At 48.2% G+C, this 19,320-nt stretch overlaps 1 protein-coding gene across 1 annotated transcript in view; it reads left to right on the plus strand.

The window, feature by feature from the left end:
- The first annotated feature begins 8,795 nt into the window (after nt 1-8,795).
- Nucleotides 8,796-19,320, plus strand: part of CCDC85C (coiled-coil domain containing 85C) — a 112,111-nt gene continuing 101,586 nt past the window's right edge. Inside the window, exon 1 of the mRNA XM_048307599.1 lies at nt 8,796-9,931. Within this exon, the coding sequence (XP_048163556.1) occupies nt 9,220-9,931 (712 nt within the window). The 5' untranslated portion in view covers nt 8,796-9,219. The remainder of the gene's footprint in view (nt 9,932-19,320) is intronic.

Consider the following 19,320-nt stretch of genomic DNA (forward strand, 5'->3'; position numbering starts at 1 on the left):
CTGTTCAGCAGGAACTTTGGTTTCCAGAGCTGTCAATGCTGGAAACTTTCCTGAGCATTACATTCACTTCTAAAGAAGGCAAAGCAGGGAGTACAACAAATAAACTCAAATGTGCAAGCAGAACTGATCAATTAAGCCTGGTACATCCTGCATGCTAGCAAAATCAATGTACATCATGGCTGAAAAGTATTATCTGCAAAACAAAGCTCGAGTGGTACCCAAAATGTAAACCCTCGAGTTTGTCTGCTCTGGAAATGAATGGACGAATACAAGATTATAAATATGGGGAACCTTGCTGCTCTGGCTGCTCGGTGCTAGAATGGCTCCTGCGTCTGACAGATTATCTCCGCGCCAGTAAAAATGTTCAGCGCCCTAAGGCAATTAATTCCTCACTTTCAGAGTTTTACTTCTGTGGCAACAATGTTTGCCATGGACAATAACGTGGGCCGCAGAAAGGGGCAGGTTTGGAGTGCAGGTAAACAACCCCCGGCAGATAATGAGCGGTGAGTACAAAGGTACGGCAACCTGATTGCTGGAGGGAAAAGCCCGAGCCAGACCAGCGTTTCTGTGACCCACTGAGCCGAGGGAAAGGCTTCATCACGCTGGTGAGGGGGTGCAGGAAATATAACAACAGCCAGTGCCATGCTGGGGAAAGTACCTCACCTCACATTGGCAATCTGATCACCCCACACCACCTGGACATCCCCCGGGCTCCTGTGGGTGGACAGTGGTGTCCTGCCTCCTCTTGATGTTCAGACGGCATCCCCGCTGGTAATGGTGACTCTGTCTGGCAGTGGCGGCAGATGTGGGCAGAATGCAGAGAGGCAACAGAGTCACCTGCCAGCAGGACCTGCTGCAGTCACCCAGGCCAGAAAGAGGATTTCAGCCACCCCAAAAGGTGTGTTGACTGAGATCACCTGTTAGGAGGTCTAAAATGACTCCACCTTCCTGCTTAGTTCACATTTGCAAAGCCCATCACATGGTCCCCAGTCCCCCACCACGGAGCTGGCAAGGTGTCAGTGTTCTCAGGGCATCCCCTGCCCAGCACCCAGCCTGAAATATCAGACCCAGCAAGGGTCACCAGTCCAAACTAAGGGCTGAGAAAAACAGAGTAGAAAACAGATCTGCAAACTCCAGAGGATTTTTTACTTTCACACACACAAGAAGAGACAAGCTGGAAGTGCTACTGTTACAGCAGAAGCGCAAGTGTGATTTCCTGGAGGGCTTTCCCTCACTCAACTCAGTGTGATGGTAAGGGCCCTTTGTAAAACATGAGTCTGGCTTCAATCCAAAACATCCTCAGTATTCCCAGATCCCTGATGAACCAGCAGCATAAACACCTAATCTCCAGCCTTTGCTTTGGACTTAATTGTTTTGAAAGGCAGTCACTATCACAAATAGAAAGTGACCCATAGCCCGGAGACCTGCGACAGCAACCTGGGTTCTGCAACATCTCTGCACTAGAATGAGCACAAGAGGGAAGGGTACTTTTTGTTGCCCCTTTTTCCAATCTGAGCCAAATTCAATTTCATTCCATTTCAAATACACACAAGGCAAAGGTAACGAGTAAAGTGTTGAAGCACAAGGAAATACCCATGTTTTTTGTACCATGATGGATTTTGTGGAAGAAAGAAATATGTGGAGTATTAATTTTTGTGCAGAATGTACTAAAACTGGGTGTTGTCACTTAAGCCACTGCTCCTTTAAGTTGTGCTGCTTGACACTATGAATTATTCAGATATCTCTATGATATATGGAAGTGGTATCAGCATTTTAGGGCATGACTCTCCTATCTTCTATAAAATCCCAGTGGCTTCATTGAGCTATAAAAGGCAAAATAAGGTCCTCAGGAGCACTGTTGTCTTGCAAGCAGAAAATACACTTTACCACTGAGTGAAGGGCACCAACAGGCCTTGCTTTTAGTATAAAACCAGATATTTTCTAAGTCCCTGGTGCATCAATACATCTAAAAGGTCATTTATTCATCTGGGAATGAGAAATCAGAGTGCAATGAAGATGGGGGATAGTGTAACATTGCCTACTTTCTCTATTGCAGAATTACTCAGGTTGCACCGACCTCATGCTGCTAATACCAATGGGCTCATCTGCTTGAATAGCGAGGTGTCTGTCCTGCAGCCAGCAGTGCTGAGCCTGAGCACAGAGCTGTGCCAGGGAAAAGGAGGGTGTATGTGGAGTGAAGGAGCCCAGAATAGCCCAGGGGCTGCTGCATCCCCCAGGACACAGACTGTTCAGGGGCAATCTGTCAAGCTCAGAGGCTGACTGGGCTACAACCACGTGCCATGAAACTGAACAGTCCCTGGGAATAGTGCTGATAATTTTTCTATCCTTGCATTGATTTTTTTCTCCTGTTTTTAAACCAATGATGTTAAAGATAATTCAGTTGAAACTGTTATAAATTCATTGTGGAGCATGGAAGAGCACTCAGTCTGCCTCCCCAAAACTGAGGGTTTGTTAGAGCTGTAAGAGAAACAAGGATAGAGGTGTCAAAAGAAAAAAAAAGCACGTGATGTGAATATACTCTTGGCAAAGCCACATTTTAAATCACCAGTGGCTTAAATGATAGAGGTCTTAATCCCTGGAGTTTCCTGTGCTTTGTGGGTGGGTGGGTGCTGCACATTCAAGAAAGATGCAACTATAAACCAGGGAGTGTTTTGTCTGGCAAAATAACCTCCTGCAAGTCCTTCAGCCTTCAGGAACCAAGTTCTGCCCCCACATATGCAGAGCCCCATCCCGCCATGAGCTCTGTGTGTAACTCAGGGCAGAATTTGTCCTCAGTGATGCACTCTGAAGTCAGGATAACTGAGGGCTGCAGTTTACTGATCCTAAGGCAGATGTAAACTCTTACCTTCCATTTTTCCCATCTATGTGTTGCAACACTTGTGTAGGTATTTACAAAAGGGGTATTTACAAAAGGCAAAGACATATCAAGCTATCTCTGGCCTTCTTCCCATGTTAGATAGGATAGTAAATATTTTTGGAAGGGATGTAAACCTTAATGCTTCTGGGAAGAAGCCAAGCAGTACCAGATGGCAGAGGAGGAAACTCACCCTATGAGCAGGTTTTTCACAGTATTCTCATCAGCATCTGGTATTTGCCTTTGGCAGAGACAATACAGGGGCCAGCACTCTGATCCTGTCTGTGTGTCTCTCTATTCCTGCTATTGACTTCTTACCTATTCAGAATAACTTTTGTAAAATTTTTTCTTGGCACACACTTGATTCCAAAGTCTCAGTATCTCTCCTCTTTTGGTGGATGATGGTGGAGCATGTGACAGCTCCCCAGGACATGGCCTCAGCTCACAGGCATGTGGCAATCCTGATGATTCAAATCTTGTAAGTGGAGTTCGGACATTTTTCTTAATACTTAAAAAAAAATTGCTCTGATATTGTGTATAGCCTTCTGAGTGCACAATGAAGTTGGATCCCCACTACACACTAAATTAGCAGTGAAATTTTTGCTCCAGTTATTATGTATGTGTTTGAGACATGCCAGTCATCTGCAGCTCCCAGGTAGGAGCAGCATTGCCTACTCCTTCTTAGGGTTTAGCTTCCAGTCCTTTACCAACATACAGATTAGGGATGAGGGAAAAAACCTCCACATCTGGAGTTGCACAAAATGGTTATAAACTTCCATGAAAATGAAGAGGTAGTTAACACTGTGGGTGAGGGGATTTTTATGGGCTTTTTCTTTTTGGCTCAAACATACTGTGTATGCCTACTCTGTAGCTGCCACTGCGACAAGAGATCTGACTTGGTATTGCTCCATCAGCCCTGTAAGGGTGCCTGCACCGAGCAGATCTACACCCAACACGTCAATGTGCACCTCTTGGGTGAATGCAGGACACTTCAAAACAGGACTGGAAAACAGCATTTGAGGCACATCTTGAGAACACACACCTCCCACGCCTTCCTTCAAGGAACAGCTCTTCATCTCCACTGGCCTCCAGTTTGGATGCTGCTCTTTGTAGCAATGTTTAGAGGCTACTACTTATGCCTTTTGGAGGACCTGTTTTTCTGGCAAGGCAAAGAGTTTGCTGGTTACAATCATAATAATTTTCTGAATATCCTGAAATTCTTAAAGCAAGTTGGTGCATTGTAGAATTTTACTAGCAGTTTCAGGGCACAAAATAAAAAGGCTTTGTGGACACAAGATGAAATCCTCCACTAAAACATACCATTTTCATAAGGAGAGAGAATGAACTGGATGGCCCAGTTATATTGCCAGAAGCCAGCATTAAGGAGTGCTGCATAATCTTCCAAGAGACTGCGTTTTCCTCATTGCTCAGCCAGATGGGCAAATGGAGGTATGAAATCTTTTCACAGGATGGTTCAGCTGATCTGGGAAAAGAAGGAAGAATGACACAAGATGGTTCTTCAGGTCGTTGCTACCTGGAAAAGTGTTCTGGCTGAAAATACTGCTTAATCAGGCTGGAAGTGAGGTGCCTATCTTGATAGCAGAGTTTGGAGCACTGCACATTTTTTGTTATCGCACAGCTTTGTCTCACAAAAGAGAGCTCCCATTGTTGCAATCTGGATGCTCCATTTCAAAACATTAATCAAGTATTAGGCCTTGGTGCTGATTTATGGGAAAACACCAGTGCCACAGATGATTTATACCCCATGTAAATGATTCACAGAGTATGTGTTCTATGAAATGGGTCCCTAGCACACATAAACTGGATCACAGTCTTGATGCACAGGCAGTGGCGTGTATTTCTTAGGCTGCCTCAGAACACCAGGGTCCGGGAGAGTCTCACTGGGATTAATCCTGCTCCTCTGCCCACTCCCACACCTCTGAGTGGGCTTTGGAAGAGCCACCCCTCTCCGGGGTAGGGAGGAAAGCGGCAGCACAGCTCTGAGCTGCGGTGTCTTCTGTAATACTGACGTATCCCTGTAGAGGGAATGCTTTGGTAAGACTTCGATGAAGCTGTGTATCGCTGTGTTCTATCAGGGACCAAATTCATTTTTTGCATCACCTGCTGAGTTCAGGAGTTAACATCAAGAGCATTTTTACCCAGTATGCTGCTGGTAGTTGTTTTGTTGGTTTTTTTTTCTAAAATTCTTATTTTGCTGCAATTCGCTTTAAAATTTCATCCTTGACTGAAGAGGGTGGAAGTGCCCATCTGATTCGATGCAAGGGATAGGCTTTGATGCTGTCTTACATGAGCATCAAAAGCTTAAGATAACATGCATATTAAAAGTTTTTCACTGGCAGCTTGCAGAAGGCCCCATGGCCAGATGTAACAAGAGGGAATCCATAGCGTGTTGTTTACCAACTGCTCCTACACTTCATCTAAATTGGCAGGAGGAAATCACAATGCCTTCTGAACAACACTGGGAAACAGGGTTTTTTCACTAAAACTGAAACTACAAACCCATCAAAAATACCCTAACATTATGTATTATTTGTGTTGATTAAAAATGTGCTTTGCAGCATTGGATTTGTTATTGATCATAAAACTGTGCACTGACCTATTCCTTTCCCTCCAAGCTATCAAAGCATTTAAAATCTTATCCCAACCCAGCCCTTGGTTCCACTGTGCCCATAGATCACCTGGGCCACAGACAGTTTTTGATACCCCTGCTCTAGCACTGCTGCCTTGTCTTTCAAAAATGAAGGGATTTTCCTCTACACTGCACTGCAAGGTCCACCTTGAAGAGAAGATTAAGGAGCAGTACAGGTCATGATGCATAGTGTCCACTTGATTCAGGTCACAGTCACTCACACCAGCTGCCATCTGCACACCTGGCAGCTTCAATGCCACCTCCTGGGCATACAGGCCTCTGGAAGCCCAAGCACAGCAGGTCACCATGCCTCAACAGCCCCCTGGGCACCAGAATGGCAGCATTGACAGCAAACCCCTTGTGGACAGCATCAGGGTGGATCTGTGGTGTTAACATTTCCAAAAGCACAGACATACTCACTGAGTACTGAAAGCAAGTCTTAATCATCACAGGGACATCCTCTGTGGATATTAATAATCTCCTCACTTCCTCTGAGGAGCCCCTGACTGCTGAGCTCAGTTTCTGCATCAATAATGCTCAAACTTTGACAGGTCTCACCTAGGAAAGACAGCTTTTCTTGGGAGAGTGGGGAAGCAAACATCATGCAAGCCCAGCAATAAACTGCCCAGGCCAGGCACTGCCACAGGGTAGCTTCACCTGTGTTTGTGACGCAGCCGCCAGAGGTTTCTCTCTCTTTTCGACTTTGGCCAGTGGCGAACGATTGCTCTGCAATATCCCCCTGCTCTGCTCCTCCTTCCCCCGGCCACTGGCCAGGGACCTGCTAGTCAGATCAGCGCTTGGGAGGGTCTGGGAGAAGCACTTTCCTCTTCCTGTGGGGAAGGATATGATTAAAACCTTGTAAATAAAAGGCTTGGCTCAAAAAACGCCTGGGTGCCTTCTAGGTACAATGCAGCCATGAGCTGTGGCTCAGGGTGGTGAGAAGCAGCAGATGGGACACAGCCTGATGCCATGCTATGCTGGGGTCCCAGACCCCAGGATCAGTGACCTCTTGGCATGGACACCTACCTGCTGGTTTCCATGTCCTAAGGGCTGACTCTGCTGCTGAGGTGGCAACCTCAGGAAAGCCTGACCTGCCACAGCCAGGACTGCACCTTCTGGAGAGCTGTCACCAAGGTGGAACCCAGGTCAGAGCACAGCTCTTGTCCTGCATGGCCCCTGGCTCCTTGAAAGGAGCAAACAGGCCTCACCACTGGGTGTACAACGGGATTCCCTCCTCTCTAGGGAACTACCCTGGTGTGGGTTTGTCCTAGGGGAGAGCTGTCCTCTTCACATCTTCACGTCTGTGCGGTGTGCTACCAAGAATCCACCTGCAAATCCCACATGAAGTGAACCAGTGCCTGTGCTCTGTCCTAAGCTCCTCTTACTCTTTTGATAATAACGGGATAAACAGCTTCCTCAGGAGAAAAGGGACAACAGCGCCCACGGAGGGGATGAACTCCTCCAGGAGCAGGGAGGGTCTGCTGTTTTGCTGTGGTAGGGAATAGGCAGTTGTCTAGTTTGCTGAGGGCATATCTGGGCTCAGAAACCCAGGATGATAGACTTGTGCAGAAAACCATGAAGAAACAGCAGCTTTACCGAGACTGAGAAAGATAACATCAAAAGGCAGAAGTTGCAATCCTCCATCCCTCTCTGTTCCGATGTTCCCTCCATGCACAGGCCATATGCTCTGCATCCCATGCTCTGGCATCAGATTTGATGTCTCTTTATAGCTAGAGGGTGTCTTGACCAGCTTTCCAGTGTGGTCAGAAACCTGACGTTGCACTGGATTAACCCTGGAGTCAAACCATTTACTCAGGTTCCTAAGGAACACAAAGCTGGGAATTCCCCACGGCTTTTTAAGGATGTTAGGTGTCCTGGTACACCTTTCATTTTTACAGTGTGATACTGGCCAAAAAGCATCCCACAGACAAATATCATAACCCAAGGAAAAGTGCATTAGACTGAAACACAGGGAATGCGATGCAAAGATACAAGAAATCTGCCCACATGTTGCCTAGGAAATTCACTTTATGAACTTTCCATATCCTTTGCTAGGTTCTGTCCGATGTACGCAGAAGTTGAGGCTGGCACGCCAGCCTCCGGGCAGTAAGGATGACCAGAACCTGGGAAGATTCTACCGAGGAATAAGCGTTATCTGAGACTTCGGGGCCGTTTCCTCCCGCGCCACTGAGGTCTAAAGGAATATGCCGTTCCCAGGAGCGGAGAGGTGGCAGGGATGCTGGAGGCAGCTCTTTCAACCTGCCGAGGCAGGAGGGACCGGGGACAAAGGCGGCCACCCCAGGGGCAGGGTGGGCAGCGGGGCAGGGAGGCGCGGGGCCGGGGCCAGGGCCGGTGACAAAGCCCTTGGCGACGGCGGCAACAGCGGAGATGCTCCGGGAGATCCCGCTCCGCTCCCGGCCCACGGCGGCCACCCGTGACTCCGGGTCCCTCCCCGCGTCTGGACAGAGCGGGACCGGGGCCGTTTCGGCGCCGCTTCCCCGGGCCGCCCGGCAGGCGCGTTTTCCTGCCTGTCCAACCCCACCCTTTCCCGGGATGGTGCTCTCTCCGGTAGCTTTTCTTTAGAAAAAGACGGGAAAACCTATTAAAAAAATAAAAAAAACAAAAAGAAAAGAAAAGAAAAAAAAAAATAGGCAAAAAGCGGGGTGGAAGCCCCGGGGGGGCAGCGGCGAGCCGGCACGGCCGCGGCAGGCAGGGCACGGCAGGGCACGGCGGGGCGGGCGGAGGGCGGGGGGAGGGAGGGAGCGGCCCCGTCCCTTTGTACCTGCCGTTCGAAGGCGCCAGGCGGCCCCGCATTGGCTGCGGCGGCCGCGGCTCCCGTAACCCGAGCCGGCGGCGGGCGCGGCGCACCGGGCCCGGCCAGCGCCCAGCCCGGCAGGCCAAGGGGCGGCGCAGCGCGGCTCGGCTCGGCTCGGCTCGGCGCGGCTCTCTCCACTCCGCCGCCAGCAGCCGGCTCTCCTTCCCCGCCGCTCGGCTCGGCTGGGGCAGGGCCGCGCCGCCCTGCCCGGCAGGAGGTGGGACCAAGCCGCGGCGCTGCCGCCCCCCTCCTCCCTCGCTCTCTCGCTCCCTCCCTCCCGAGGGCTGAGCCATTCCGGGAAGGCGCCGGCTCCCCCACCGCTCCTCGGCAGCGCCGCACCGGCATCGGCCGCCACCGCGCCGGGCTCGGCCCCACGTCGCCCCGGGGCTGCGGGCGAGCAGCGGCGGAGCGGGGCAGCGGCGGCGGTGCGCGGTCCCCGCGGCGGGCAGCGGCGGGCGGCGGGCGGGCGGGAGGACAAGTGGCCGGAGCGACCGGGAACGGTGGGGCGGCCGCCGCGTAGTTGTTTTGCCCGGGGTAAGTTGGCCGATCCCCGCAGAGGCTTCGCTTGGAGAGTGCAGCGCTTGGCTCCCGGCTCCCTGTCGCCCCCAGCCCCCGGGGCAGGGGGGGCGCCTTTTTTTAATTTCGTTTCCCCCTCCTCCTTTGGTTTGTGTTTTCTTTTTATTATTATGGGGTCTATGGGGGAGCAGAATTTCCAATCCGGCGTTGCTCTTCTTCCTTGTCCAACGCTTAACGGAGAACTATAATATTTCTTCCCCGAGATGCTGCAGTGAATTTTAGTTCTAGGAAATCAGGCGAACAATCATCCGAGCAACCCGAACCATTTGTTACCCTGTGAGAGCAAACGCAGCCTAGGCACAGATGATGGCAAAAAATTCCTTGGAAGGGTCTAAAGAAGACCTGAGCAAAATTTCGGAAGAGGAGATGCTGAGATGGAGCAAGGAAGAGCTAGTGAAAAGACTGAGGAAAGTGGAGAATGAAAAGATGAACTTAATGGTGGAACACGGCAACTTGATGAAAGACGTGAACCGGCGGCTGCAGCTCCACCTGCACGAGATCCGCGGGCTGAAGGAGGTGAACCAGAAGTTGCAGGACGACAACCAGGAGCTGCGGGAGCTCTGCTGCTTCTTGGACGACGACCGGCAAAAAGGCAAGAAGCTGTCAAGGGAATGGCAGCGCTTCGGGAGGCACACGGCCAGCGTGATGTGGAAGGAGGTGGGCATGTACCAGCAGAAGCTGAAGGACCTGGAGGCGAGGCAGGAGACCCTCCTGCGGGAGAATGTGGAGCTGAAGGAGATGGTGCTGATGCTGGACGAGGAGCGGAGCGGGCCCGGCTCGCGGAGCTCCATCGACAGTCAGGCCAGCCTGACCAACCTCAACGGCGGCTCGGCCACCAGGGACGTGGGGGACGGGAGCAGCACCTCCAGCACGGGCAGCGCGGGCAGCCCCGACCACCATCACCACCACCTCCACCACCACAAGGCCGGCGACAGCAAGGCCGGGGCCATGCGGAGGTCTATGGATGATCTGTCCGCGCCCCTCCACCACCGGAGCATCCCCAACGGCCTCAATGGTGAGCCCCTGCCCCCTCCCCTGCCCCCCGTCGCTGGCCCCCGCCACCTCCCCCGGCATGTCCGGTCCCTCTTGGCGCTGGGGTGAGGGACTCCGGGGGAGGGGGCTCCTGACCATTCCCAACCCTGTCCATCCTTGGTGACCTCTTTGGCAGTGCAGCCCCGGGGAGCCGGGGAGGGGCACCTGTGTGCGGGCTGTGTGTTATCTGTGTGTTGACTGTGTTATCAACGTCCTGGGCTGCGGGTTGGAGCCTCTTTTATTTCCAGCAGCGTTGGTGTTAGGCTTTGTTTGTTTGTTTGGGTTTCTTTTTTGACAAAAACCAGCCTGAGTTTTCAGGGTTAAATAAACACTGGTTGTGTTCCCACTCTTCCTCTTCTTTCTCTCCCCCTTTAAATATTTTGGTTTATGTTTGGCTTGTTTGTGTGCTAGTTTGATAAGATTGATAAGGATGGGATGAAATCTTGGAAGCATCTGATGAAAGTGCAGGTTTGTCCCACAGAGCATCACCTGTTAGCTCCACAGGACAGGCTGGCTGTGAAGTGCTCAGCAGTTTTTGAGAGGTGCAACTCGGCTTTTCCCTGTCTCTGCTTCAGAAAGAGGAGTTTTGTTTGTAGAGAAGAGATTGCTCTCGAAGGGACGCTGTACTCACAATTTTGTTCAGGCTAGTCATTGAAGTTAGAAACAAGCTCCACAATGAAATTGTGCCAAGCCTCCTCTGGCAGTTCATATTCAAGCAAAGTTTCTCCTGTTGTCTAATAGTGATCAGGCATTAAAATAATATTGGAATGTCTTTAAAATGGAGATTTTTCTTAATCTTTCAAAACCAACAAGACCAAATACGTTACTTCTAGAAGGAGTAGTGTGGTCAAGAGGGTTCAGTAGGAATCAAACCAGGCAGCAATCTAAAAAATTCTTGTATGTAAGACTACTTCTAGTGTTCTTAGTCCTCTTTTCCAACCAGAGAGGACTATTTTCTGATTGGAGTGCCCTTTTCCCTCTTCTAAGCACACAGAGGGGGATGGAGCCCCAGAGATTGGCTCTGATTGATGTCAGCAGTGAATGTCTGTACCTGATAACCATGCTTTCAGCTCCCAGAGCTTTTGGCAGTCCTTTTCTTTTTGGTGATTTGTGGCTAGTCTTTATGTCCCAAGAGACCTGAGGGCATGGAGGGTTGATCAACTCATTTCACAGGTGGTCATCCATGAATGTGCTGTTTGCAGTCCTGTTGCCTCAGCTGTGTGTCTCAACTCACAGCTGGAGAAGTTCTGGCCACCTTGCCCAGTAGTCAGGGATTGCTGGTTTCAAGGGTGATCCAGTCACCAGACAGTGCAGGGTACAGCAAACATCTTTACATATTTGGTGTGGAATTTTTTAGTCTCTCTCGTAGAGCTGTGTAAATCAGAAGTATCTGGTTTGTAAATCTGCAGATAGCTTCTTGATGTGACTTGACCTTATTTTCATAAAGCATTGCTCTCCACAGAGGCTTGGAGAGCACATGACAGATACTGAGCGTGCTGTTGTTGTTTTGGGACAGAAGGGCTTCACCGTTCTGGTTTGTGAACCTTAGACCATGTCCCTTTTAGGTATTGGTAACTGAATAGGACAAAGGCAGTTGAATTAATCTGTTAACTCAGGGCTCTTGAGTATACAAAACATCACCAATACCTTAGAGCTGTCCTTTAAATCCGGGGTGAAGGCACACTGGGATACTTCACCTGGGATTCAAAATCGTCCCTGTCAGCAGGAAGAGGAAAGTCTCTGCTTGCAGAGCTCGGTCCTCATTGCCCTCCTCAAGCGCTGTGTGTGGGACTGTGCCCAGCAGCGTCTTTTGGAGGGGACTGAGATCCAAGTCTCATGTCCTACCCTATGTAGGGTAAGAGTAGGGAAGGGTGGCAGAGCCGCTGCACACACGTGTTTCCATGTGTGCCTTTGCACCCCTTCTCATTTGCCGTATCGGAAGGAGGAGTATGGGCTCGAGCATTTCAGACGTGACCTTTAGGTTTTAGTGACTTCTGGTTCTGGGGTGCCTGTGGAAGGTGCTCTCTGTGGGAAGTATTGAAGCTCTTTCCTGTGAACCTGAGCGACTTCAATTCTGAGGGTGCAACGGATATAATTAGCACTTTTAAAGCTAATAATCCTGTAAAGATGTAGACAAGCCTGATCTCTCCACTTAGGTAGTGAAGCTGTAAAATGACTTGAATAGTTGTCATTCTCAGATAGCATCGGTATTCAGCAAGGCCATTTCCCTGACTGTGCCTTTGGAAATGCCGCTCAATACATATGCAAATGCAGGGCTTATCAGGCCCCTTCTTTGACTGACAGCAAGAAGTCTGGGAGGGGTGTTTGCCTGGGACCAAGCAACAATTCTGTTAAGCCTGTGACGGTGTAGAGGAGCAGGGCAGGAGCAGGTGAACATGAAAAACCACTTCAGTGAGTCAGGTGGATGGTGGAGCTGTCACGGAGCAGCCCCGCAGTGATCATCCTGCCGTGTCTCCTGCCCCTGTCCCTGCCTTCCGTGCGTGCAGCCGAGATCTCAGCCGCTTTGTACTCTTTTCTTGGTGAGTTGTTTTCCTCAGGGATAAAACAGAAGGAAGGCAGAGGAAAGAGAGTGCATGGCCCTTCATTGTTTGGTTGTAAGCTTGGGTCTGGTTTGCTGTTTGTCTCGTCTTTAAAGCACTGGAGAACTAACCAGTGGGTGAAACAGATACTGCCTGGCCAGCTGAGCTAATACTGAAATGAACAGCCCAGTGTGCTTTCATAGGGAGAGGAGGTGGCTGAAAGGGATGCAGTGCAGAATTTAGCATCTGTAGTAAGAACACAGCAGAAACCTTGGGCAGCTGGTGGGAGCAAGGTTGCTACTTGTGAGCTGCTTGCTAGAGCATTTTTTGCTTACGGAAAAGCTGGAAAGTCCTGAAATTGGGAGCTGGAAAATGCAAAACTATACCGCCCCTGCTAGTGGTATCTATTGAGCTTCACTTGTTAAGTGCTTTTCTAAAGGAGTCAGGAGTATGGTGGCTGTTAAAACACTCATCGGAAGGTAGATTCTTAATAGAATCTTAGCAGGCAAAAGTGGGTGAAATGTTTCTCATTTTCTCTTCAGCAATCCATGGAAGTGAGTTGTTGAACCAGGGCTTGATTTATTTGACCAGTGACCCACCCCAGTGTGAGGTGATGAACTCTAGATTTGTAAGGTGAATTCAGAATAAGTGGTGTAAGTATAAAAAACAACCTCAACCCAACTGGTGGTCCACCTTTGCTTCACTTTTCTGAAGTCTATTTACTTATGCAGGTTGTCTTTTGGAAGCTGATGATTATTCACTCATGGAAGATAAGATAATAAGTATAACATAGCGTGAAAATGGCTAATATTAGCTGACATGTAATCCTGCTTGTTCTGAAAGTAAGAGGTATGGCCATTCTCTGTGTGCACTGGGACTTGGGCTGTGGGACAGGGGCACCTCCAAGCTGTGTGATGGGAACTGGCCAGTTGCCTCTGTATTGATATGCCACAGTTCTAAGCCTACCCAGATCTAGGACAGAAATTGAGACTCAGCCACTGTGTGTGCTTGGGAGTGCTCTGGCTTTCCTTTTTGTGCATGGTGTGGATCTCTGTGTGCACACAGTCTTTCTGCCCATCCAGATTTAGACAGCCCTGTCGAAGTGGCTGCTTGGCTCCTGACAGAATTAGGTTTTAAAAAAGAGAATAACAAAAAAAAAAAAAAATAAAGGCAGGTGCATTTGGTGATGTTGATATTAACATGGCCTGGGGGAAGAAAAAACCCTCAGGTACCACAGGATATGTCCCTGGACTGTGAAGTATGTGGGAACATTGGGAGGAGTGACTCAAAGCTCCCTGAGGCCAGGGCAAGGGCTTCCACTGGTTTTAGCCTTATCTAGATCTGACTGGGACAACTGTTCATCCATCTGCAAGCCTGGAGGCATACAGACTCAGCTAGTGATGTGCCTGGGACAAAATCCTGTGCATACAGGCAAAGCTTTCAGGCTTTAGTTTTATTTCATGCCCATCAACTGAAGTTGTCATTAGAACTTCACCTTCCAGGTGAACCTTCTAGGTTCCCAAAATGGACTGAGTGGTTTCCAGTGTCTCTGACTTTGTTCCAGTTGGGTGAAGTGTTAATTATCTTTTTTTACCTTTTTTAAAAAATGTTTTGTTTTAATAAATTATTGAGAACATCAACAATTAAAAAGTGGTCAGAGAGGCCCAGAAAAAAGCTGTGGGTACAACAGAGAGCCTGTAGTAGCAGAGATGTTAATCTATGGCGTCTTGTTGCTGTCTTCTCCAGTGAAAGAAGAATGGTCTCTCTGGGTGAGGGGGTGGGAAGATCTCTAGTTCTATTGATTCCCGCTTGTAGATGTCCACATATTTACCTAGAGGGTACAATATATTGCAGTTAAAATGGTGGCAGAGAGAAATGGCTGTTCCCTGTGGGTTGGTATTGATTGGTAATGCAGCTACTCTCTACTTACTTCTCTTCTTTGCACGCCCTTTATGCCAAAATACTTTCTTTTATTAGTGTATTAATAATCAATATACTTAATATTTACTATGGCATATTAATGAGGCCTTTGAGATGAGAATATGCAGGGGCAGAAGCAAAAGATGAGGGTGATCCCATTTAATTTATCTCCGATATAGGCTGTAACAGCTGCATTCTCTTGGGCTTCCTTTATCCGTGTGGAGAAAGGCACTTTGGTGTCATGATTTACGTGAACTATGTCTGCTTCAAAGAGAGCAGAATTGTATGCTGGTTGTGCTCCTTCTCTCTGCTGGTGAGGAAGAAGCCTGGTCAGCTCGTTCATATGCAGCCATCTAAAGCCAGATGAGATCAGCCCTGTTCCAGGTGTTGTGATGACCACTGTCCACTTTTCCTGTGCACCTGTCCTAGATCTGGTGAAAGAGAGGAAACCAACTTTCTCAGCAGCACTCAGATGTCACCTCTTTATAGTCCCCATATGGCATGGGCAGCCCAGGTCAGAAAAAGTCCTGTTCTCTGTGCTGGAGGCCTCTCAGAGCTCAGTGGCTCTTGACAAGCTTAAGCACAGGTTTGGTTACTTGACCAATTATTTTCTTTCTTCTATCAAGAGCACTTTTCATCCTCTGAAAATGGCTTTAATGTTCTTTTTTTAATACTGCTGTTTTTAATGTGTTGGTATTTTTGGTGCTGTAGGCTGTTACATACAGACTCCTTGTGATTAAGACAGGAAATCAGCTCTGGGGTGGTACACTAGATAGATGTAAGACCTCTGGAGAAACACCGGTTTCCACCTCTGCTCTAAGTTCAATGAGTTCTGCTAATTGGCTTGTCAATGCTGAGGTAAGGTACAGCTTGAGTTTCTTGTAGCCAGTAGTCATTGGCCACTCATTTGAAGGACTGCCATGGAGTGTTTCATTTGAGGCATCTTTGTCATTGCCTACTCCTGCCTTCTTGCTGGGTCACTGTCTGTGTGCCAGCCTGCTTGGCTGCCAAACTTCAGGGTAGCTGGTGTCCCTGAAAACAAGCTTCAGGATGCTTAAATTAAAATTGGGCCATATCAGGAAATATATTCTCCATGGCAATGTGTTCTAATTTTGTTTTCCTCTCTCAATATTCTATAGACATATCTTATTCTCAGCTGTCCTGTTGAAGGAAAAAAAACTTGTATTGATTAAAAGACAATTTTCTATGGGCCGTTGATGGAATTATCCACTTAGTCTTGTTGAAAGCAATCAGAATAAGGGAAGTAAACTGTGTTGGTTACATGTAAATGATTTGGTCCTCTGGAGACATTTCGTCAAATAAAGCTGAGGATCGAATCAAATGGTGATCTAATGAAGTGGCAGGCATGAAAACCCAAAATGCAGCCCTGGTAGGTGTTACACTCTGTGTGTGTGGAGATGAGGGGTGTGAATACCAACACTGACAGAAGCATTGCATCTGAAAGATGAAGGGTTAATACTTTGTGGGGACAAGGGTGACTGCATCCATGTGACCTTGGGGATATTAGAGGCGTACCCTGGGAGGCATTGGGCTTTTTATCTGTCCCACGGCATGGCTGTGGCCTTGCTTGCATCTCACACAGACATATCCATGGCAGGGTCTGCTGATATTGTCCCAGCAGGCTGCCCTTGCTGCATCCTTCTGTACTGGGGCTGCCCTTCAGAGATGCTCTGGGAACAGAACGATGGACAATGGCTGATGGTAGGTGAGCTGGAGGTGAGGTGCTTAAACTGGCAAAAATGTCTAGTATACATCAGTGAGGCAAATGGAAAACATCTAAGCTCATTTAAAATACAGCTAAAACGCTTGAACCCGGAAGGCTGATGTTCTTTCCACACTCACACGCTGGCTTTAATGCATCCCACTGCAAAACACACAACATGGCTCGCCTGGAACAGGGAAGGTCTGGGGGCTGCACATCCAGTTTTTCTGCGAATTAGCTGCAGCTGGCTGGGTTTGCTTCTGCATTCTGTATTTTTAACCTGACTTTTTGTCTGCCAGCCAGAATTCATCCTGCCCTGTCGCCAAATGTCATCATCCCCTTGTGGTTAACTTGCTGCAATTCATGAAACACTTGGCTGCCATAAATAGTTATGTGCAGAGGTTCCTCTGCACGCGGAGCGGGCAGAAATGCGCAGGCAGCGCTGCTAGGCACTCGCACACGAACATGTCCACCAAGAGAAAGTTGACCCACTTCTGCAAATAGATAACTCCTGGCAGAAAAAGTAACACTGTCTCAGAGAATCTATCTTCCCCTTGCTTGCTGAATTGTGAAGCAAAAAGCAAGCCAGCTTCATCTTCTGAATTAGCAGTGATGTGAGCACAGTACTCCTCATTGAAACCAGGGTGTGTAAATCAGCCCTTGATCTGAGGAGGGCTTAAAATGGCCACAATTTGGTCATGATTTTTTTTTTCCAGCATAATGAAAGCTTTTGTTAGTGAATGAGGTGCATGGAGTTCAGGACTCAGCTGCTCTTCGGCATTAGGAAACATTTATCACCATGGCAATTGAAGGCTGCTGTGCAGGTTATTTCGAACACTTTTCTAGTGACTCATGTCTGGGTCAGGACCGTTTATGCCAGGTTACTTCAGCCCCTGAACATACAGGTATATATATTCTTCCTTCCCTTAAATTGTTTCTTGCCTTGCTATTTTGCCCCTCTCAGGGAACTCATTGCTTGTTCTGACTTATGTCTCCAAGGTGGTGGGTGGTGCCACGTGTTCACCTTGCTCGGAGACTCTTCTGTAAAGGGTCTTTGTGACCTCAAGTCCTTGTGAAGTAGGTTACAGGTTAGTTTTGACTGGGTTTGAGACTTCATGGATCTTGCAGTGAGATTGAAGCAGTCCTAAATCTGATGTGAGTTATCTCATTGTCTGCCTGGGCTCTCCTATGGGCTTGTAGGATGGGATGTCTCCTGTTTGCCTGGGGTGGCTGTGGTGGGAGGGCTGTCTGCAGTAGAGGGAGCACCGTCAGTGAGTGTCGGGCTTATGGCATCAGGGCTTTGGCCAGCTGCACACTGCAGTCACAGGGTGACACGCTAGCTGTCTTCTGTGGTTGTGTCAACGCTGGCTTGCTGGCAGAATTAGTTCAATCAAAGCTGGAGTGCTCTGAAAAGCCCTTCAGACTTTGCTGCATCCCCCGGCTCTGTGCAGTGACACTCAGGACTGCATGCTGCTGCCTTTTCCCCCATTTGATCCCAAATTCCTCTGCTGCTGGGGCTTCATTCATGTATGAGAAGGTCAGTGGCATCTGAATGTCTGTGGGAGATGAATGATGAAGTGTGAGGAACAAATGGGTGGAGTAGGGCTCAGAGTAGGAAGCAAGAGGAGATACTTAGCTGCTCTTTCAAACCATTTCCAGGACAGTAAGATCAAACCATCAAACCGTCTGTGTCTGGGAGTTTGACACCTGTCCCTGCATTCCCAGGACAATGAGAGCCCCCAGGTGTGATGGGGAAGGCTGCAGAGCAGCTGCTTCTCTGTCCTTATGCTGTAGAAGAGCCATGAAGAGGAAAGGAGTGGGCAAAAGGAATACTCAAAGCAGAGCAGCAAAACCAAACCATTGTTTTAAAAAGAAGAAAAAAGATTTACAGCATTTCCAGTCCCCAAAGCGTAATATTTCTATGGAAATAGCAGGAGGAGGCTTGCTGTCAGTCTCTGATCTGGTGGGACTTACTAGATTTTGTTTGTTCTTCTCCACATCTTCCATCCTGGATCATCTGAAGACAGGTTGCTGTGCATCACAAATGCAAGTTTCCTGGTTTCTGACTTTTGATTAAGTGCTAAGCAGTCTCTGGAGGGCTGGCATCTATCTTTCATCTGCAGTTTTTTACTTGCTAAGGTACATTTCTCTCACTCTGTGACACTTACTGATATTGCCTTGTCCTTTCAATGCCACTTCTGTGACACTGTGCTCCCATCATCAGGCTGTGCACTGTTCAGTGGTGTGGTCCATCTCAGTGACCAGTGAAGTTACTGTGGAACACTGTTGGACTTGAATGAAATTGAGACTTGGACTCTTTACACTTGCTTTGGTATTTTTTTCAAAGGAAATCCAGAGTGTCTTTAATCTCCAAGGGAAGTAATCTGTCCTGTTTAGGCAATGTTCTGCTTGATTTTTGTGTTGTCAGAGGACTACTGCTGGTTATATACATGCAGGAATTTACCATTTTCATGTTGATGTTTTCACTGTTCCACCCCCCCAGAATTCTTCTTTTTAGTAGGATCTAATAGAATAGGCTCCAGGACAATCTACTTAAAAGTCTACTGTTTTCTGCCAGAGTAACATCGTCAGATGCTAACAGAGTATCAGTAATTAAAAATAACTAATTTTGGTTGATGCTGAATCTTTTCCAGCTCCTAACAAAGGTGTTAAGAAAATCTTATTTTTATGTACAGCCATAAAGGGCTATTGTGATGCACAGTATTCTTTTGTCTTCTTGGTTTCCTTGTCTTATCTCCCTTACTGGGATTTGCAGTCTCATATTTATCTATTTCCCAGCAGCTGAATATAACTTTGATCTATGCTTTGGATCTATGGAGCTTTTAATCCCTTTCCACTGAGTTAAAAGCTTGTTTGCTGTTGAATGTGATACATAGTTATAGGTTATATGATCTTCACCAGCGGCTCATGCATTGCACAGTGATGGCACATTGTGAAAAACTCTGATAAAATGTTCCCTTGTTCATTTTCCTAATTGTAGCTGAAACCCAGCATGGGAGTGAGTCAGTCATTCACTCCTGGTCAAACTGCTGATACACCTGTCCTTTGCTGTTACAAATACCTCTGCATTTGCTTGCTTTATTTCAATTATTCATTCATTTCTCCGTGATGTTTATTTTTGAGGCTACAAACCAGTTGAGTATTTCAGTCAGTGCAGCAGCCTTTCCA

Source organism: Corvus hawaiiensis, chromosome 6, assembly GCF_020740725.1.
Source record: "Corvus hawaiiensis isolate bCorHaw1 chromosome 6, bCorHaw1.pri.cur, whole genome shotgun sequence".
In the NCBI taxonomy this organism is placed as follows: Eukaryota; Metazoa; Chordata; class Aves; order Passeriformes; family Corvidae; genus Corvus; species Corvus hawaiiensis.